Source organism: Narcine bancroftii, chromosome 1, assembly GCF_036971445.1.
Source record: "Narcine bancroftii isolate sNarBan1 chromosome 1, sNarBan1.hap1, whole genome shotgun sequence".
In the NCBI taxonomy this organism is placed as follows: domain Eukaryota; kingdom Metazoa; phylum Chordata; class Chondrichthyes; order Torpediniformes; family Narcinidae; genus Narcine; species Narcine bancroftii.
This window is the reverse complement of record NC_091469.1, coordinates 98869197-98890629: the sequence shown is the minus strand read 5'-3', so window position 1 is coordinate 98890629 and position 21433 is coordinate 98869197. Positions and strand designations below refer to the sequence as shown.

The 21433-nt window shown below is 43.3% G+C and overlaps 1 protein-coding gene across 1 annotated transcript; it reads left to right on the top strand.

Annotated features, from left to right (window-relative positions):
* The first annotated feature begins 2034 nt into the window (after positions 1-2034).
* Positions 2035-20622, top strand: ccn1l1 (cellular communication network factor 1, like 1). Its single transcript, XM_069933292.1, has 5 exons — positions 2035-2401; positions 10395-10608; positions 12055-12420; positions 12865-13058; positions 15433-20622. Exons 1-5 carry the CDS (start codon positions 2354-2356, stop codon positions 15733-15735), a joined length of 1125 nt encoding a protein of 374 aa, XP_069789393.1. The 5' UTR covers positions 2035-2353; the 3' UTR covers positions 15736-20622.
* The last annotated feature ends 811 nt before the right edge of the window (positions 20623-21433 follow it).

Genomic DNA, 21433 nt, shown 5'->3' with positions numbered 1-21433 from the left:
GAGATTGTTACAGAGAACGTAGTGAGGTGTCTTGAAGAATTTGTGAGGGAGTTGCAGGGTTACGAAGTATCACCCTGTAGACAGAGGACATGGGACCTGTTGCAACTTCTCAGTGGCCAGGTTTCATGTTCGCAGTCCTGCCCCTCCATGAGTTATCAAGACCTCTGTTTAGCCAATTTCAGGTGGCCAGAATACCAACGTAAAGCCACCTAAAATACCCGAATGCGGCTGTTGGGAGGCCACCTGAAAGCAGAGAACCCTGACTCAAGGAGTACTTATCCAACCCTCCTGGCGTAGGTGTATTCTCTGCTTCCGAACGCTCCCCCTAGGCACCTGAAAGCAGGCGGGACTACGGCCACAATCAACAGGAGTCCGCATTTGCTCCGTGGCACCTCTCCCCGCTGCGGACCTTTCAGGTGTCAGAACAGCGCCTTTAGTGCTGCCACCTGAATATCGCTTTGCAGCCGGCTCCGGAGCCACATTCTCCTGGCTATTCCACCTGAAAATGGCTTTTGTTTGACTGGACTCCTCCCTTTCCCATTCTTCCACCTTTCTCTCTCAGTTTGTATTGAGAAGCCTGCCTGCACCCATATCTATAAATTGAGGAAATTAATTTATAAATCTTTTAAGCTTTGACCCTCGTTAACCTCCTTTAGATGTATTAAAACATAGAAATGATTGGTGCCGTGTGGTGAAGGGGGCCGTCCGGCCACCAGGTTTCTATTCTTCCTTCTTTTTTCTTTGCTATTGGGGTTTATTTAGGGGAGGGGGGTTGGGGCTTACATCATCATGTAATTGATTTTTCATTTTATTATAATTTGTAAGTGGCTATGATTACATATATGGAAAACTTTTAAATAACAATTTTCAACAAAAAGAGATGCTTGCCTGCTTCTTGCTTATACCTTGAAGAAGGGCTCAGGCTCGGAGGTGAACATATCTTTTCTTCCTCTGGACGCTGCCTGACTGGCTGAGTCCCCCCAGCATTGACTGTGTGCTTTTTTTTTACTATCAAGGCCTTCAGTTAAGTCTTGAGCGTCGCGTACAGGTACACCAATTCCGAAATAAAAGTTACCAAATGAAACCAAAAGTCCTGAAATGAATGAGGATCCGCCAGAGGGAGGCGATGGAGTCCTGGTCTCCGATCTTGAGCCGCCCCCGCCTCGGCCAGTCGTTGTGTGGAGAGAGTGGCGCCCAGCTGCAGCGGGGGGTATCGCAGTTACCTGCGCTGCAACTTGTCGGAACTGCGCCGCGGGCTCTCCCGGCTGGTATGCTTGGAATCCGTGTTATCTGCAAAACATACCCAGTTGCTTCGGAGACCAGCAATTACGGCAATGTAAATAGTGAGCGGTGGCTTCTGTTTATATTTTGCTGTTTTCTTATTAAACATCTGCTTCTAATGGTTTGACCATCTTTTAGTGCAAATTGTATCTCGCTCTTACATTCTAGTTACGAGTTCGAACTCCTGTCGCAGTCCCCGCCTGGGGAACCGTCACTCATTCTGACATTGGGATTGAAGTTTAAAAAAAAACTTTAAACAAAAATGCACACACAATTTTTGGAGAAAAATTCTTTGGAAGAATTACATTGCAAAACTGAATACTTTCACAAATGTTACTTTGAGAGCGAATTTACAAAATACCTATCGAAAGTTGTCCTTTGCTCAGAATTAAGGCACATGGGACCCAGAGAATAAATACATGGTTATCGTGGGATGACTACGGTTCTTTTAAAACATTGAATCGTAAATTTAACAAGACGCTTTGTGCAAGTTAAATAAAGAAAACTATTTGGGAACCAGTTTGTTAAAGGCTCTGTTTTCCCTCTCTTATTTGCCGTTCTATTTCCTTTTTCTTGGCTGCGTTTCCACGGCGGAAGGTGTTTGGGTCTGGCGCCGGGGATCTGTGTTCCAAGTGCGGCCAGGCGGTGACGCGGGGCGGTGGGAGGGGAGAGGGAGACGGCGGGGGGAGGTGACCAGTGCTCATGGTTATAAAAACCAGCGAGCTTTCACAGTAGCTCAATGAGTCGCGACGCACGGTGTTGGATGTTTGACACCGTCTAGGCAGACAAGAACATCAGTGAGAGCGGCACTTTGAAGTCATTCAGGCCGAGAAAAGTCACTTCAGATCTCGACTGGTGCGCACTTTAATTCTAAAAAGCAACCAAAAAATGAGTTTTCCTCTTCAGTAATTTACAGGAACAAAGTGGGTCTCGCGCCGCTGAAATCAACACGACCATCTCGACTTGGGTGACAAGTTTAGAGTTCTTTGCGTTTGCACAAGATTCTCTTTATTTTTTTCAGTCATTAGTGCACAGGGAAGATTTTTTTTAATTTACGTTTTTGGTCTAGAACATGGAAGCAGTCGTGTATCTGGTCCTTATGTTTTGCATTACTGTGGAGGTAAGTGTTACTTTAATATGTGATACATCTTGTATCCTCTATACGCCGCTGTCTAGATCCAAAGGTGGGTGGGGGTTGAGGGACAGATTCCAACTTATCTGAGATTAAACTTTACCCCAGTTATTTCGGACAGGTTAAAATAGCACCTCTCACGAACTCTGATTTTAAAAGGGACTGTTGTGATGGTTGCCATGTGGAAGTGCATCTATTCAGCGGGTTCAAGTGGTATTTCAGAGAGGAAGTTGGTGGTGGGAGGTGTAACATTCCAGATCCCAGCCATACTCCGGTGGGAAGGATCTTCACCTCCACGTGTGACGCTCGGTTGGCAACATTCTCCTCCTCGCGGATCTGATGGTTTTAGCGGAGAACTAACGGTGGCGGAGAGAGCCCTTCCTTCTGGGTGGGGGGTGGCGATGGAAGAACGGTGACACCGTGCGAAAGAGCAGAGAATTTTAAACCATCAAACATGATCAAAGCCACTGTCACTTAGCTCTTTGCAGTGATCGGCGCCTGTGTTTCATTGATCAATGAAAGCACGACTCCAAAGTACTTCATCGGCTCGAAAGCACCTTGTGGTTGTGCAATTTGCAACGTGACGCGCAGCGAAAGCTGTCAGGCTCTCAGTGCGGGCTTTGCTGTTATCTCATTGAGTTGGCACTGGAAGCAATTGGTGTAAGTGGCGCGTCTCTGACCGCCCACCCACGCCGGGGAAGCAAAGGGAAGCTGCAGCGGAGAGAAAGGGGAAAAGCACCAAGACTGCAGGGGTCCCTTCCCGAAGTCTTCCTCGCCATGGACTGATTGACTCCCTCCAACCTTCTCCTTGTTCCCTCATAGATTCCAGCAGCAATATTTCTTGAGGGTTTCCCCCTCCCCTTCCCAGCTCTCACCACTCGTGGCCCCTCTGCACGGTGGCCCCGGGTCCAACCGGACCTCGGCTTCCGTGTGCGCGTTCTCCCCCCGGCGATGTGCATGGCCTCTCACTCCCCTCGCATGGTCCCTGGTGTTGTGGGTGAGCGGTGGAATCTGGGAAAAGTAGATGGGGAGAGGAGGTGAAGAGGAAATTTAGAAGGGAATGGAATTGCTCTGAGTTGATTTGGATCGTAGAGCACCTAATTGGCCCTCTCCTATCCATAAATCTGTCCAAATGACTTGAATATCCAAATTATGGCGACTTCTACAACTTCCTCTGGCAGCTTGTTCCAGAGGCAGACTATCCCCTTGAGTTAGAACCATAGAATATTACAGCATAGAAAACAGACCCTTCGGCTCTTCACAGAGCCGAACTCTGCTCTCACCTTTCTTATCATTTGGACCTTTTGTTGGACTCCCTTCCAGTCTTCAGTCTTTATTCTGAAGCCTTCTTGTTCTTTGCTCATTCCTTGAGGAAGGGCTCAGGTGTGAAATGTTATATGTTTACCTCCAATAAATACTTAGTGAGTGTTTTTACTATAATCACAGTATTTGCAGACTTTCAAGTTTCACTTAAGTTTATTATCATCTGACTGTACAACCAGACAACAGTGTTGCTCTGAGCCATGCTTAACACATTACAGAACACATAATAATCGCGTACATACAGACTTAACTTTAAATAAATACATCCTTACATAAATATATAGGAATTATTTACTCGCTTATAAGATATCAATCAGGAAATAAACGATTTCCCAGCCTGGCAGTCCTGATTTTGAAGCTCCTGGACCTCCTTCCTGATGGCAGTGGGTCAAAGATACCGTGTGCTGGATGGAAAGGGTCCTCGCTCATTCTTGGAGTCCTTGTTAAGCAACACTCCCAGTGAATGTCATCAGTAGATGAAAGGGAGACCCCAATGATCTTCCTGGCTCTTTTGATGATTGATCCTCTGTCCTAAGATGATCTATTTGCCTGCATTCGGTCCAAATCGCTCTGAACCTTTCCTATCCAAGTACATGTCTTTTAAATGTAATTATTCCTGCCTCAACAGCTTCCTCTCGCACCTCATTCAGCATAATTACTGCCCTGGGTGGAAAAATATATCCTCAGGTGTTTTTTGAAATCGTTCCCCTTTTCACCATAAACTAGTGCTTTTTAGTTTTAGACTCCCCTACCCTGGGTAAAAGACTGTTACTATCCACCTTATCTTTACCCTTCATGATTTTATAAATCTCTTTAAATTAACCCCTCAGATTCTTACATTCCTAGGAAAATCCAAGCCAATTCAGCTTTTCCAGTAAAATGAACCCTTGAGTCAGTGGCAGGGTTTGAGCCACAACCCAGATTAGCCAGACACTGGAAATATGAGCTCCAACATCCATGGAAACTTGCATTCGTGTTGTGTCCTTTTGTCCATGGGGTGACAAAAAAAATTGACTCAAGTGCTCCGATTTCTCCCAACTTCTCAGAAGGTGGGTTTAATTGGCTGCTGAGTCTTGCTCATTGAGTAGTGGCAGAGAATCAGGAAAGTTGATGGGTGGGTGAGGGAGAATGGATTGCAGGGGAAAAGGTCCAGGAATGGCACTGATGGGAATACTTTGAGAGTGGGCATACACTCATGGGCCAAATAGCCTCCCCCTATATAGTAAGAGAAAATAAATTTGAGTTTTAAGGAAGGAATTCCAGACCTTAGAAGTCACAGATATTAGTGAAAGGGATAAACTCAGTGTTTTCAGAAATATTCTTTATTCAAGATGTACAACTGGGAGATGCAGACAAGACAAACTGAGGCCTAGTGCAGTACACAAAAGTGCTGAAGAAACTCTGCAAGTCTCACAACATCCATAGAAAATAGAAGGAAGGCAGTTGACTGGTTTTACTTTCTGTGAATGCTGCCTGATCTGCTGAGTTTCTCCGGCACTTTTGCATACATCTGGGATTCATTTTTCACTACATTCTTTGTAGCATTAACTCTACACATAATTGTTTGATGCATTAGCATCAGTTGTGCTTCCTCCATAATAGAGCCCCGTCAAAAATTGGGGAGACTAATGTACAATCCCTTGATGTCCAAAGATGGCAGGACCCAGATTTTGGTCCATTCCCCAAGACACTTTTTCACCCAACTTCAGAGTGTCCCTCATCATGTAGCCGTGCTCTACCACTATATTCTGGGCATGATCACAGGGGCTCATGAAGTTCATCAGTCAGATGATGGTCTTCCTTGCACCGTTTCCCATGGGAATGGAGGGTAAACAAAGTAGAGCTGGGGCCTCTGCTGACTGAAATGGAATTCCTAAGATGCTGGGCATCCCTGATGTGCATGCAGGATACCAGATAGCTGGAATGAATGACACTGTTTAGAAGCTTGTCCATGGGCTCCATATTTCCCCTTCATAATTACAAATCAATGACAGAGGCTACATTGGAAGTTTTCACTCTCAGCTGTGGTAGTGCAGGGAATAGGGTTGAAAGATGAGCATTCATCTTTAAAGGAACTGTGACCTGATCTGCCAGGATATAAATGCCATTGAGTGGCTCTTTATTCTGTTTCTTGTAAAAAGTCAATGTGATTTTTCATCATGGTAAGAGTTCTTGTCTAATTTAGGTGTTGATTTGTTTGGAGAATATTTTGGCATTGTTTTCTTGATAATTGTAGCTTCTGTCTTTGAAACAAGGGTCTTCTCTCTTCTTGCTGTCCAGAAATCCAAAAGGCACTCAAAGAGTTAAATGGAGTGGTTTCTGCTGTGCAGTCTCCTGTGACCCAGTCAACATCCCTGCCATATAACCGTTTACAGCACGGAAACAGGCCATGTTGGTTGGCCCTTCAAGTCCATACCGGTTCACTTGAACAACTCCACTAGCTCCTCCACAAACTCCTGAGGAAATAGAGGCTTTCTTCATGATGCAATTGGTGTTATTGTTCTAACATGGAAAATATATTAGATAGAAATAATCTTTTAAATTGGGGTACTCTGTTCAAGTCATGTAAATTTAAGGAACTTGGATTATAAACAATCTCCTTAGGGCTTTAAATACAGCATCAGAATGTGTATTATCATGAACACGTGATGGAATTTGTTGTTTTGCGGCTGTGGTAGACTTGGCCTGGATGCCTCAAAAATTATTATTTTTAAAATATTCATTTTTTTTCCCATAAGGTACAAGTCCAGATTAGAGACGGGTGTTTAGCATTGGTCAGGATTTGCATTAAAAGCAGTGATCAGTTGCTGAAAGTAAAGCTGCTCGTATAGAGGTCAGAACAAGAGGGTGTAAGAAATAGAAGGAGTAGACACCATCCAGTAAGATCATGACCAATCCTTTAGTTCAATGCCGCTTTCCTGAACTAACCTTCTATCTCTTGATTCTCGTGTATTTAAAAATCCATCCATCTCGGTCATGTAAATACCCAGCAATTGAGCCTTCATAGCCTTGTGTAGAGAATTTCAAAAATTCACCAACATCTCAGTGAATAAATTTATTTTTGGAAGGGCTGGAATTTATGTAGCACCCTCCACAATCTCAGCTCCTCAAGGTGTGTCATAAATCTTAGAAGATGTAGACCTTTGGTGGGAAAATAAAACAGATAGCACAGTCTCACTGGAACCTGGATGATCTTCCTACATTGATGTAACTTTTGGGATTTTTGTCCATCTGGTGGAATAAATGGGGCTTCTGCTTAACCTGTTGTTGCAAAAGGTAACACCTTCATCAGTGTGGAACTTTGCTGTAGCTCCAAAGTATCAGTGTGAACTCAGTGCTCATGATGTAATTCACTCAGCAGTGGGGAGTGCAGGTCATTCATTCACAAGTAGTACCTTGGGTGGGGAGGGGGGGGCACTAATTCCACCTGGATGCTGCAGGTAAGGAGCAGTAAAATGGTTTGGTGGTGAGTTGCTGATGCCAGGTCAGTAACACTGGCCTTGCCTGCGTCACCCAGATCTCCCCCAAAAAAAGAAAAACATAATGAATACATTAATCTACTGGTACAGACTATCCACTTTCCCCAATGGGTATTGATTTCAGAAGGACCCATTCTCGAAAGAAACTGCCCCATGTGTTTCTCATTTGGAAATGGGGAACTGGGTGCATTGATTGTCACATGTTACTTTGAGTAGGGAACTGTGACATGTGACAGAAGAGGCATTCAACCTGGATACCTTGGAGATTTGATGAGAAGAAAGGTCAACTGGTGCATCAAACCTACCCCTCACAATTAACCTCTACAGCAACATGTTTTTCAATTGGTTCCTGATCTAGTTAATTTCAGAAGGTTGGGCTTTGGGTGGGGAGTGGGAAAAATATCTCTCAGTGAAGTACAATCAATAGAAATGGTGAAATGCAATAGAAAAGATGGAATTGACAGTATCGGCACAAGCAATATCCGTGCTTTTTAAACTTCCCTTGTGTTAATTTTAGTAATGAACCTGTTGCTTAGAATTGAATGCATCAGCATCACAGCCTTTGAGCTGAATTTTAAAATTATGTTGGCCTTTAAGGCAAGTCAATATTTCCCTGGGCCTTTCAGGGTTAAAAGGCAGCAGCGTGTTTCACAACAGAAAATTCTTGGTGGAGTATAATTACAAATCCTGTAAAGAAGAGTGCCAGATGTCATTGGCACAAATGACAAGTCTATTTCTAGCTGTGCTGAGTTATGTTTCTGAGTGCAACATCTCAATGGGTAATGCAAAGAGTGTACAAGGGGGTGGCAGGGAACAGTAACCGTTTCCATCACTACCTCCCTCCCCATAGGCTTGGGAGGTTGATGGTGCCAACCATTAGGAGTGATGATGAATGGACAGGTTTGTTAAGTTATCCCAAAAGGATCCTGTGGACATCCTCAAAATAGTTGGGCAAGAAATTTCTTCAGTGGTTGGATCTTTGAACTCTGTTGAGGGCTATGGAATATCCCAGTCATTAAGTACTCTCAGTCATCAAAGTCAACTGGATGTTTGGAATGGGATACTGTAGGAAAGAAGCCAAGCGTTGATTATTAGAAGGCAGGGCAGGTGCACAGGACTGGATTCATCCCCTTCTGCTTCTGTTTCTGATGTTCAGTATCTCACTGAAAAGAAGGTTCTTTGGCTTTTAAGGTCCATTCCAATTGGCAGCATTCCCAGTGCTCTCCCTGCACTGGACAGAGTGTCAGCTTTTGTCCCTTGCTGTCCTGGCCACTCCCTTAACCTATACTAAAATAATAAAAGCTGCCAGCTGTTGCTGGGGGTGGGGGGGGGGGGGGTTGGTGGAGGAGAGATGAGGATGGGTGTGAGGAGGACAATCACATTAGCCTTCACTTTAATGTCCACTTTTCAAGGTAGAGGCATACTGCATTGTCAAATTGACTCAATATCGAAGATTAGGAGTGTTGCTACATGGCTTTAATATAAATGAGTTAGAAATTCAGCTGTTGGTGCCCATTGGAGACTAAACAATAAACTGGATCACTTTCTTCTGGGATCCTCCCCTTCCCCTGCCTGCATATTTGCCTGGGAGGTGGGAATGTTCTTCTGATGTATTGCCTCAAGTAGGTAGCCAATCTCAAGAAAAATGTTGATGAATAGGAACTGAGCTCTCTGAACACCCTTACTCAGCAATCATACTGCCCATGAAGTTGCGGTGGTAGCCAGTGTGTTTATTTTCACCCATTTAATTCCTGTCTGTATAATTGGTTCATTCACAAATGGCAGGTTAAAGAATTTCAAATATGTCTCTCAGATACTCGCACTGTAAGCCTTCGAACAGTGATTCCTTGCAAGGCTGGATGATATTTCAATACATCATTGCACACTCACATATAAATGTACATGCATCCAAGCAAATCTCTATGTATTTTCTTTAATCAGCCAATTCAGTATATGATTTGCATGGATGTTTTGCATCATGTATAATATCCAGCAGATAGACAAGTTCACAAAATAGAGGTGTAGAAAATGATCTCATACCTTCTCACAGAGATTTTTATATCTTGTTTATTAAAATTGGTTACACGCTGTTGTATAAACAAGTACCCCGCTGTATAGGTACATGTGTTATATATATTTTGCACTTCTTGTGAACTAGATACTGCGTAAGCAGGCAGATTTGTTATTGGTATTACTTAGTATTTGTTGATTTTATTTAATTATAGATTCTGCAAGATGTGCTCTCCATTTTATAGCACAATTTGCTATATTTATCTATAACTACAATTTGAATTGGGAGTTTTTAAAATGTATTTAATTAAGACCATTCTAACACCTTCATCTTGAAACCTACTCCTAAATATCATTACAGTTAAGATCAGAGAACACACCACATCTAATCCGTACCAAACTATTATTCTGCCTAGTCCCAGTGGCCTGCGCCCAGAGCACAGCCCGCCATACCCCTCCCATCCATGTACCTATCCAAATCTTTCTTAAATGTCAAAATTAATTCTGCAATCACCACTTCATTTGGCAGTTCATTCCACACCTTCACCCCTCTCTGCATGAATATTTCCCCCTCATGTTCCTTTTAAATGTTTCCCTTAACCCATGTCTTCTAGTTCTCTTCTCACCTAAATATTAATTCTGGAATTGTGGACCTGATATTTTTTTAATTAAAATCAGCTCCTTTCACTGTAATTCATACCTGAGTATCTTCCTTCAGATATAGAAAACTTGAGTCCTTCAATTAGCTGGTAGCTAGTAACTCACTCTCAGGAAAGAAGACTTAAATCCATGAAGGTGTGCAGTGAATTTGAGTAGGGTGATGGGTTTACATTATTTGGCTGATTCATATTTAACTTTAAATCACAGTCTGTCACCAGTTTTTTAAAAAATTTCCTATAGTACAACTATCAGAGACAATGTTGGATGAGTCTGTCAATTTAATTTTTTTGATTTAGACATACTGTAAGTAACAGGCTATTTCAGCCCATGAGTCCATGCCGCCCAATTAACCTACACACCCAGTTCATTTTGAATGGTGGGAGGAAATCAGACCCCCTGGAAAACCCACGAAGGCACAGGGAGAACATAAAACTCCTTACAGACAGTGTGGTTTAAAATTTTATGTAAATGTGGGGAACCTTGTCTGATCTTCACCTTGCTTCACCCAGGTGCGAGGCAGCTGTGGACCTGAGTGTCACTGCCCCAGTACCCCTCCAAGCTGCGCCCCAGGCACCAGCCTGATGATTGATGGTTGCAACTGTTGCAAGGTTTGCGCGCGGCAGTTCAATCAAGACTGCAGTGTTATGGAACCTTGCGACCATGTCAAGGGACTCGAATGTAACTACGGCTCAAATGATGGCGGCTCGCGGGGGATCTGCCGAGGTAAGTCGAACATTCGACCTTGTAGATCGTGCTGGGATATTGGGGAGGAAAAGTTACTTTGTTCATCTGTAATAGCATCACATCGGGGCAGCATGGGAGCCCAGATGTAGAGCCATTGCCTTACGGTGTCAGAGAACTTGGTTCAATCCTGACTTGTATTTCTGTATGTTGCACATTCTCCCTGTGACTGCAGGATTTTCCTTCCATGTCCTAGAGACCCGCAGCTCAGTGGGTTAAGTGGGTAGTGGATGAATCCAGTGGTGAGGCTGTCAAAGAGGGAGAGTATGGGTCACTGGAAAAATCAAGGTCAAACAGGATTGAAGGGGGATGCTCAGAATGCAGGCATAGACTCCTGTATCGTAAGGAAATGCACGATAATGACATCCCAAGAATCTGTAGAAAACTTGTAATTTGTAGCAATCTTCATGATTATTAGTTATCAATACTAATCATCAGTCATTGCTACCTACAATAACTTTTATTTTCAATCCTAAATCGATTAAACAGCAAACAGTAGGATTCAACAGGTCAGGCTGTATCTATGGGTAGGAAAAGTAAGTCACTGTTTCAGATTGGGTCCTTTTATCAAGACTTGAAGATGTTCTATAAATCTACATTGACATTCTTGTTATTAGAACACCATATTACCGTGTGGTTATTAGTGACAGCAGGACAAAAGTCCTGGCATCTGGTTTCACAGCAATACTGATCGAGGTCAGAGGTAAAGCCAGGATATCATTGCTCCAATAGCATACAAGTCATCCATGCAGCCTAGCATGCTGTGCCCACTTATTGCAAAAGCAATCCAAAATTAATCCCAGAGCTCCCTACACTGCACTTCCACTCCAGCCCTTCCTAGTGCCCTGCAAGGTTTTAAACAGATAGGAGGTGGTGGAGGAAGGATTTCTTTATGTATAAACTTACAGCTCAGTAACAGGCCCTGATGGCTCAAGAGCTTGCACTGCCCAGATGCACCCATGTGACCAATGAACCTACTAACCCTATACATCTTTGGAGCGTGGGAGGAAACCGGGCCATTGTACCACATGGACATGGATAGAGCATACAAAATCTTTACAGACAGCAGCGAATTCAAACCCTGGTTGATGGCACTGTAATTAGTGTTGTGCCATGGACTATGCTAACGATGCCATCCTATTTGAAAAAGAAGATTTAATCATCATTGAGAATAGAGGTCAAACATGGAACATCTGTTTGTGCTGGCTTTTTGAAAGTCTTATCCAATTAGAACGGCCCACCAACTCTTTCTCCATGACCCAGTGACATTTATCACATTGCTTTTTGAAAGTTATTATTGCCTCTGTTTACGCAGATAGTGGAGGCCTAGTATGAATGATTTTGTGGCTTTTCCAAAATTTGCTCCTAAAGATTTAGGCCTAGGAGTTTCTTTTGTTTATTGAAGACTCTGCATTCTTAATTTTCCAGCAAAATCTGAAGGAAGGCCTTGTGAATTTGCTGGGAACATCTATCAGAATGGAGAGAACTTTCAACCCAACTGCAAGCACCAGTGCACTTGTATTGATGGCGTGGTGGGATGCATGCCATTGTGTCCTCAAGAATTCTCCCTACCAACCATGGACTGCCCCAAACCTTGGCTGGTCAAGGTGCCAGGTCAGTGCTGCGAGGAATGGGTTTGTGACACCAACCACATCGGTGAGGATTCTGGAGACAGCACTGAAGAAGCAGAAGACTCGATGAGTTATGAGGAGATTGGCGATCAGCCAGATGCAGAGCCATTATCGAGCAAGGAGCTGACTGACCTTGTTCGAGCGGGCTTGCAGATAGAACCAGGTAAGGCAGCAAGCATGTATTCTCTTTTGGGGTGGTTTCTTCTAAGGAGTTTGAGGTGGTTGCGTTTGATGGCCAGTTTGCATCTGGGCTTCAATCTCCAAGGAAGTGCCAGTTTCAGCGTTTGGGTCTCTGCTGGCCAGTCTCACCAATCCTGAACCTCTCCAAAGAAATTTGACTGACCACTTTAAGTACTTAACTGACATATAACTGTCCTTTGTGTGCTACTGATGTCCCAAGGAACATCTATAAACTGTGCCCTTGATTATGTGTTGTAATTCTCATTGTTATTAGTTACCCACAATAATGACCATAATTATGTCCATCTGCAATAATCTTGATTATTTTTGTCTTGTAAACATCCTCCGTAGCTTGTATGGCTGACTCGTATTAACAGCAGGGTCAAAGGAGAGTATGTTTATGACAAGGACCTATGTATCTCTGCAGCTTGGAGAGTGCAGGGTCGTGATGTTAAGTCGAAATGTCTCGTGCAGACCACGGAGTGGTCACAGTGCTCAAAGACCTGCAGTGTTGGCATCTCCACCAGGGTGACCAGCGATAACCCCCAGTGCAAACTGATGAAGGAGACACGACTTTGCCAGCTCCGTCCCTGTGACTTGCCACTCAACACCAACCTCAAGGTAAGGGCCTGCTTGTAACTCTGCATGATGCAACCTGCCTGATTCTGGCCAACACAGGGAAGAGGTTACATTCATTTATAGGATATTGTGATTCTGTCCCAGGATCTAGATCATGAGACCTGGCAAACACTCTGACTGTAAGGGGTGTGCTGGGCAATGCTCATGGCAAATCTTCAAGGCAATTTCATGTAACATCACATTTCTGTTTTATTACATGACAATAAACAGCATTTGAGATCTGAGTTGAAAGTGTGGAAGTGTGAGGTCGTGAACTTTAGTAAATGAAATTAAAGGTGTATTATCATCTAAACAGAGAGAATTTTCAATTGAGTGAAGTTCAGAGGGATGTGGGCATTCCAATGTATGAATCACTAAAGTCTGCTGGCAGGTCCAATAAGTAGTTCAGAAGGCAAACAACATGTTGGTCTCCATTGTGAATGGATTGGAGTTAGAATATGGAAGTTTTGTCATAGTTGCACAGGGTGCTCAGGCCTCACTTGGAAAACTCCACAGTTTTGCCCAAGAAAGTGAACTAAAATGCCATTGGAGAGGTAGGCAGTTTTGTCTGTAGTCCTTGGAGTTTAGTAGAATGAAGGATGAACATATTCAAATGCACAAGATCTTAAGGGGACTGGAAAGGGTAGATGTTGAAATGTTTTCTCTGGTGGAGAGTCACACTCTCACAGCTCCAAAGTGAGGGGCTGGTCATTAAAAACTGAGGTGTGTAGAAATGTCTTCTTTTAGGGGGGGCAGTAAATCTCTGGAATTTTCTGCCCTGTCAATAATGGAGGCCAGATCATTAGCTCTATTTAAATTTAGATTTTTAAAATTTAGACATCCAGCATGGTAACAGACCCTTTTGGCCCATAAACCCGTGCCGTCCAATCACACCCAATTGACCTACAACACCCCCCCAGTATGTTTTGGAGGGTGGGAGGAAACCACCTGCGGAGAAAAACCATGCAGACATGGGGAGAATGCACAAATTCCTTACAGTAGGTGGCAATAGATGTGTATTTGAAAGATCAGAGGTTTATGGAGAATGGGCATAGAAGAGGAGCTAAGCCAGCCGGGAACACAATGAATGGTGGGGTAGGTTGAGGGGACTCTCTCTGCCCAAAAGCACCTTCACTACAGGATGTAAGTGGTCATTTGCACCTTTTCGTGAATGATTCAAATAGGCATTGAACGATGGTCCTCCTCAAAATGAATGAGAAAATATATGAATATGGCCCACTGTAATGTCTTCAGAATGCATTGAGATATTTACTTAGGTAGCCTTTTCTGCTTCAATGGGCAGCAAATTCCATAGTTTCACCACCCTCTTCATCTCCATCCTATATCTACTACCCTGGATCTTGAGGCTAAGTCACCTTGTTCTAGTATGCCCCACCAATGGGAACAACTAACCTACCTCTATCTTATCTATGGCTTTTATAATTTTATATGTTTCTATAAGATCCCCTCTCATTCTTCTAAATTCAGCAAATACAGCCCCAGACTATTCAAACTCCTCATAGGCTAACCCCCTCATCTCTGTAATCAACCTGGTGAACCTCCTCTGGACCACCTACAAAGCAAATACATCCTTCCTCAAGTAAGGAGACCAGAACTGCACACAAAACTCCATATGCAGCCTCACCAGTGCCTTGTACAGTGGCAGCATAACCTCCCTGCTCCTAAATTCAATTATTCTGCACCGCTGGCCTGTTTCTCATCCTTGACTTCTATCACCAAGCCATCAGTGGCCATGGCTCCACTTCCTCCTGTCCTGATATCACAAGTAAGATGTCAGGGCCAAAATAACTCAGTTGGGAGAGTGTTAGTCTGAGGATCAAAATGTCCTTGGTTCAGTCCTGGGCTTCAGCAGCATTTGAATCTCCTTTTGTGATTTAACTGAGGTTTGAGGGCAGCATTGTGGTTCATTGAGTTGCTGCCTCACAGCTTCAGTACCACAGGTTCAATTCTGACTCAGTTGATGACAATGGGTTTATTTTTGTATGCATCATGTACATCTGCACTGAAATTTCCGCCTGCTGGGATGCTCTCCCTGTGATTTCATGGGTCTCCAATAGGAACTCCAGTTACTTCCCACATCCAAAACACATACGTGGTTAACAGGTTAATTAGCCACTGTAAATTGCCCATACTCTTGAAGATGACTGGTAGAATCGCAGGTGGCTGGTAGGAAAGTGGGTAAAAGGGTGAGGGTCAGATTACAGCACAAACTCGATGGGCTGAAGGGCTTGCTTCTATGCTGTATCCCTTGGAGTCCGACTCTATGATGGATATGAGGGTTGTGAATTGGCCTGCATTTGGCTAGTAGCTGGTTGTAGGAGGATCCTGTCAAGCGTCTTGTATTCTTTGATTGCAGAAGGGCAAGAGGTGCTTCAGAATGAAGAAGGCTAAGGAGGCCGTGCAGTTCACCTATGCTGGCTGCACCAGTGTGCGGAGGTACAAGCCGCGCTGGTGTGGCTCCTGCACAGATGGGCGCTGCTGCACCCCGGCACAGACCCGCACCATCCACGTGCGCTTCCGTTGCGAGGATGGCGAGACCTTCTTCAAGAGCATGATGTGGACCGACAAGTGCCAGTGCCATTACAATTGTGCCTACCAGAACGAGATCTCCTACCCTTACTACATGCTGCACAACGACATCCACAAGTTCTCCGAGTAAGTGGGGCCCAGAAAAAGCAGACTGCTACATTGTCAAGACTGGCATCAACTTGCTGTGTCCACTCGCCAGTCTCGCTGCCTTTTTCGTGGCAGCCATATCAATCCAGTTCATTGATCTATTTAACCAGCCCTGAAGACTAAACTAATGGCCATTCGTAGCATTGCTCCCATGACACATCTGAATTTTGTTCATGACCATGGCTATTTGTGGTGTCTGTTCTAGTGGTCCATGCACAGTACACCTGCCGTGGCTCTTCAAGCCTCCTCTTAGCTGGTCTGTAGCTCCATTTACACACAATTGCCTTGCAAACCAGTTTACCATTAAACAGGAAGACTATATTAATCTGAAAAACAAAATCAGATCTCCTAGTTGATTCAAAGAATGACACTGGCTGTTAAGATTTGCATCCCTGAAAAAGATTTTTTTTTCAAAGAATAAAAATTAAAGTCTCCATCAAGCCAAAAAAGAACATGTCTTCAAGCTTCAATAGAATAGGTTGGTTTGTGTCTTGAATCTCTTCTAAACAGGTTTTTAGACTTGGTTTAGAAAAGATCAAATTAACTGTAACTATAAAGAAATTCATATTGATAATTTCTCCTTGCTTAATTTAATTAGAGTTAACATTGTTGTAAATAAATCTGCAGATGAATTTTTTTTAATGTTATTTAAGGTCATTGGACATAGTTTCTCTTCAAAGTTGAAAATAGAATAGATGGATCTCTGAATGTGACACAGACAAAATAAGAATTTCTTATTTCTGAATTGTGACTGGTTTCTGTTTCCCCCAACGGTGCATTGCAGAAACCATTTGAAGCATACTAAAAGGTTGGCCAGCTCTGACTTTAAGATGTGTATGTGCTACATAGTTCAGTATTGCTGTCTCTGAGGTGGCTTGAGATGGGCACCATTCAGCTTGACTCTGCACAGCCTCATTTAAAGCTTTGTTTTAACTTCTCATCATGACATCAACTTCTTCTGAAAATATGTCCAATGGCACCAACAACCTGGTAGATTCTAAGACGTTTTGCCTTAGCACTTCTGAATGAGTTGATGAGTATTGCATTGAATGGAGGTTCAGGATCTGAATGGTTCTCTGTTAGAGAAATAGACCACTGTACTCTGCTGTCAGTAATGGGTAAGAGTTAGTAAAGATTTCAGAGGATAAATTGAGTCAACTAAACCCAATGTTCCAATCTTAGTCAGATTTGGATTTAGATGAATATTTTATCCTCCTTTTCTTTCCCTACTTTTGCATTGTCTTGCCTTGTGCCACTCCTACTCCCAAATTGACCAGCAAATTTTGATGTCAACTTTTGAATCAAGCTCCCAATTTGAACTACAATGAGGAGGAACTCAGTAGAACAGGCAGCATCCATGGGTAGGTGGTCAGTCAATGGTTCGAGTCAGGACCCAAACTGTTGATGAACCATTTCTCTGCACAGATGATGTCCGACCCTCTGAATTCCTCCTGCTTCTCATTGTTTGCGCAAGGTTCCAATCCTTGCTGGCAAGGAAAAGCATGGTTTCAGACTGAATTGACCAGGTTTATGCTGCATTGAAGTCAATAGCGGTGGACATAATCTATCCCCTTGAGTTGGTGTTGTTAGAACTGGGCCTCAGATGTTGGTAGTGTTGATTTATTATCTAAAAACTTTACCCTGCCAGCCCAAAGTTCCAACAATTGGTGCATGGGGAAAAATCTCTAATATATGACACTACTATTGCGCCACATACTTCTCTGATTCCCTTATGGACTCTTTGACTTCCACATTAATGGGAGGTTCTCTGACTGTAAGATATTTTAAAGGATCTGTAATCAACTGCCCTCTAACACAGTGGTTGCCTGCAGTTTGGCAGTTCTTCCTTTTTATTCTTCAGCTAGAAATAATACCTGAAGGTGACTGCAGGCATTAAATTGGAGAGTTGGAGAAGCTCTTTTAGCAGTTCAGTCCATAAAATTAAAACGGGCAAATTAAGAAGCACTTTGCCCTGAAATGGTCATGGGAGTTGAAACTCTCTTTCCCAAAAGGCTATAGGCCTAATTGAGGTCATTAGCTCTTTGTAACTGCGATTGAAAATTATTGTCTAATAACGGTATTAAGTGTTACGGATAAAGGTTAGTAAATGCACACATCTAGTTGAAAGATGGGGTAGATTTCATGGCTGAATGGTCTCTTTCTGTTGCCAGGATCATAGCTTTGTTTCTAGAGATGGGAGAGTCAGCAATTGGCAACAATAAAGCTGAGTTACTTAATTTTTTTTATGGAGAAGGTCAGAATGGAACCTTTTGCATTGGTAAACAGATGAGAAAAGGTTTGACAAGTGCTTTGATTGTGGTTGGTGCAATAACAATAAAGATAAGATGATCTGGGGGGGGGGGGGGGGGGTTGTTCAACAACAACCATTTCAGACCATTTTTTTCTAAATATCTAAATGCTGCCTGAGAGTGGAGGTGAAATTGGAAGCTAAACAATGGGCTGTTTCATTAATTTGGTCTAATGAAATCAAGTACAGGAGAGCTAAAAACCCCATTAGAAAGTGGAGCCCTCTGTTATCAGGAGACTGTTGTAAAAGACACAAGCCTTGAGGTTACAGAAACACACATGCTCTATCTGTTAAGGCATTAGAGATGAACTCTGTGCAATGCGAGATGTGAATATTTTAGTTTCGGGCAGCTATTGCCTGTGCACTGAGGTGGACCTTCCTACAGAAATTCTATTTAATGTATACTCCTGGTATTTCCTTGTCTCCTTATCCCAGCCTGCAAAAACAAACTTCACTGCAGTGGAGTGATCCAAATTGAACATGCTTCATTGTTGAAGTACGATAAGACAACTGTAGAGGGTCATGTATAGTAAATATTCTGTGTGTGTGTGTGGGTGTGTTTGTGTGTATATTTAAAGACTTTCGTTCTGTATGTGTTTTAATATATTTCTTGGTGTCTGCCAGTATTACTGTAATGTGGAGATGTGGCTGTATTGTTATCTAACCTATGTTACAATAGATACATGTACAAACCAACACTCATGTGTGGGTCTATAACTTTACTAAGGGAAATGTAGAAGAGAATAACCTTGCTGGGTGAACTGTGACCTGGTGTATTTGAATTAGTCTGGGTGACAGGATCTTCAGGTCAAGATCATTCAACTGAAGTAAAACACTGGCCAAATTAGGGGCTACCCTTCCTGCTGGTTGGCTATTGTACACATGTCTTTGCTTCGTACCCAAGGCTAATAATGGTTCAAAGGTTATTGATTGTAGATGCAAAAGGACACCAGAATGCGAAAGCAAGGAATGCACTTGTCGAAAATGTGGCACTGCACTGGGAGTCACTGAGGGAAGTGTAGGAGATGCCATAGTTGAGGGGTGGCTTATCCAACAATACACTGCATGTCCTTCTCATGGACCTTGCATGATCTGTCAATCCCCGCATCAGAGACTGGGCCAACCAGAACACTTAAGTGGAAGTGGACATGGCTCTTTTATTTAGATATAGGTCAGCACAACATGGTGGGCAGCATTCTTCTATGCTGTAATATTCTCTGTTCAATATCGATCCTTGTTCCTATTTTTCCTGAGTGGGGAGGATGGAATGAGTGTGTAGTAATGTTGTAAACTGGGAGTTAGTCCTCTGCAACCCAAACTAAGGTTTCCCTGAAGGAAGTTCTTCCTACCTGTTCTGTCATCCACTTGTAGCAGGCTTGGGAAAAATTGTAGGTGATAACTTCTCCGAGGAGTGTTGCAACTGTTGATGCACAATGAGGAAGTGAAACGATAACATCCTGAAATCTCACAACTCTAGTCTTTAACATTTTGGGGTGAAAGAAAATCGCTCACTGGTGTGCCCATCTCATTAGGTTTGTACCGTTTGCATCAGTACACTGTACTGGCCCATTTGCGCCTCTGCCGATGCCTTAAGCTTTAGGCAAAGACAAACCAAAGTGAAAACCCCTTCTGAGAAAGGATAGAATGCATGAAGGTAGTTCTGGGCCCTCAGCAAGGAGCCCTGTGCGGAGGTTGGTGGATTTGTATTGAGAATATTGTGGATCAGGTAGATTATGGGATAGGTGCAGTGACTGTTTCCACCTTCCCTCTTCCAGTTGCTGATCTGTCACTGAACCTAGCTCAGACCATGTCTGCCTGACATGACACCTCCCGGATTGTGTCAGCCACGTTGGCTCATCACCTTGCTAGAGACATTGAGTTCTTTGCTGAGGTAGATGTGATTTAGCACAAGGAGGAAAAAAAAAGCAATAAAACCCATTGGGATCTCCATCCTGACTGCTTTCCAGTCAACACGACATGGTTAATTTCTTGGCTCCAGTGTTGCTACATGGTTAGAAGACAGGGCAAGCATGAGAAAATCAGATCCAATGTTTATGCTTGTGAAGTAGGAGTCAAGATTGGCCAGGGTAGTGGGAACACCAGCCAAGGGGGTGGGGGAAGGAAGAAACTGTTTTCAGAGTGCAGTCAGAAATGATATTTCAGCCCATCTCTCTACTCCTAGACATACCCCTGCCAAAGGGTCTGAGGCAGGAATTGTGTTTGTAGCCATCCTAGGAATTATGACAACCCAGCACACATCCTGGGTCTAAATTGCAGATGTGTGGGGGGTTGAATTTGTTCACTCCCTTCATTGTGGCCCGAATGTTCTGCCTTGTACTTACAAATGCTGAATGCAGCCACATTCTGTCTCCTTGGGTCACACCTGCAGTCTATTATTTGCTCTTGTTATTATCTTATTTCAATATGTTTGCAGATGAATAATGTATATACTGATGTTTTGCACACAATGTAATTAGAATAATGCCTTTATGGAACATAAATACTGAATTTCTTAATAAATATTTTAAACATTTTATAATAAAAACTGGATCTTTTGCTTTTTTTGACATTTTTCATCTTTCCCCTATTAAATTTGTTACCCTGTTGAATTTTCATGATCCGTAACCAGATAACATGCTTCCCGTTCACAAACCTCACTATCTGTTGTCTCGATCTTTGCCTGTGCTTCAGTACTATCATTTAACAAACTGCTGTTGTTTGCATCTACCATGCCAACATTCAGTGTAGATCCAGCCTATAAATAGCTCTGTGAGTTCCCAAAACCTCAGCCCTAATTGCATCATGAATGTGGACAGAAAATGGTGGCAGAGAGGCTGGATGGAACCGAGGGAGGGTGGAAGAATCTCATGGGAGATGGCGTGAAGGGGGATGGAAATAGAGAGGAATGGATGAGAAAGGGGACAAAAGATGGAACTACCCTGGCACCCCCAACTCTTCCTTTATCATCAGAACCCATGCAGAACTTGTCAATTTTATCAACATTGCTACTGACATCTATCCCCTCTGAAGTTCACATTGACCATTTTTGACACCTCTTCCAATCTCCATATCTCTCTCTCTCCATTTCAGGAGACAAGCTACATCTTGACATTGACTACAAAGCTACTGGCTCCCATAGATACCTTGACTCCAATTCTTCCCCCAACCCTGTCTCCTGTAAGGATTCTATCCCTTTCTCCCAGTCTCTCCAAATTTGCCACATCTGCTCTCAATCCAGGACAACTGTAATGACCTTTTTCAAGCAGCACGGGTTCACCTCTGCTGTGGGTTCTTATTCTCCACCTCCCCCCAAAAAAGCAGCACAGGAATAGGGTTCCTCGTCCTCATCTTCTTCCGCACCCCCTTCACTGGG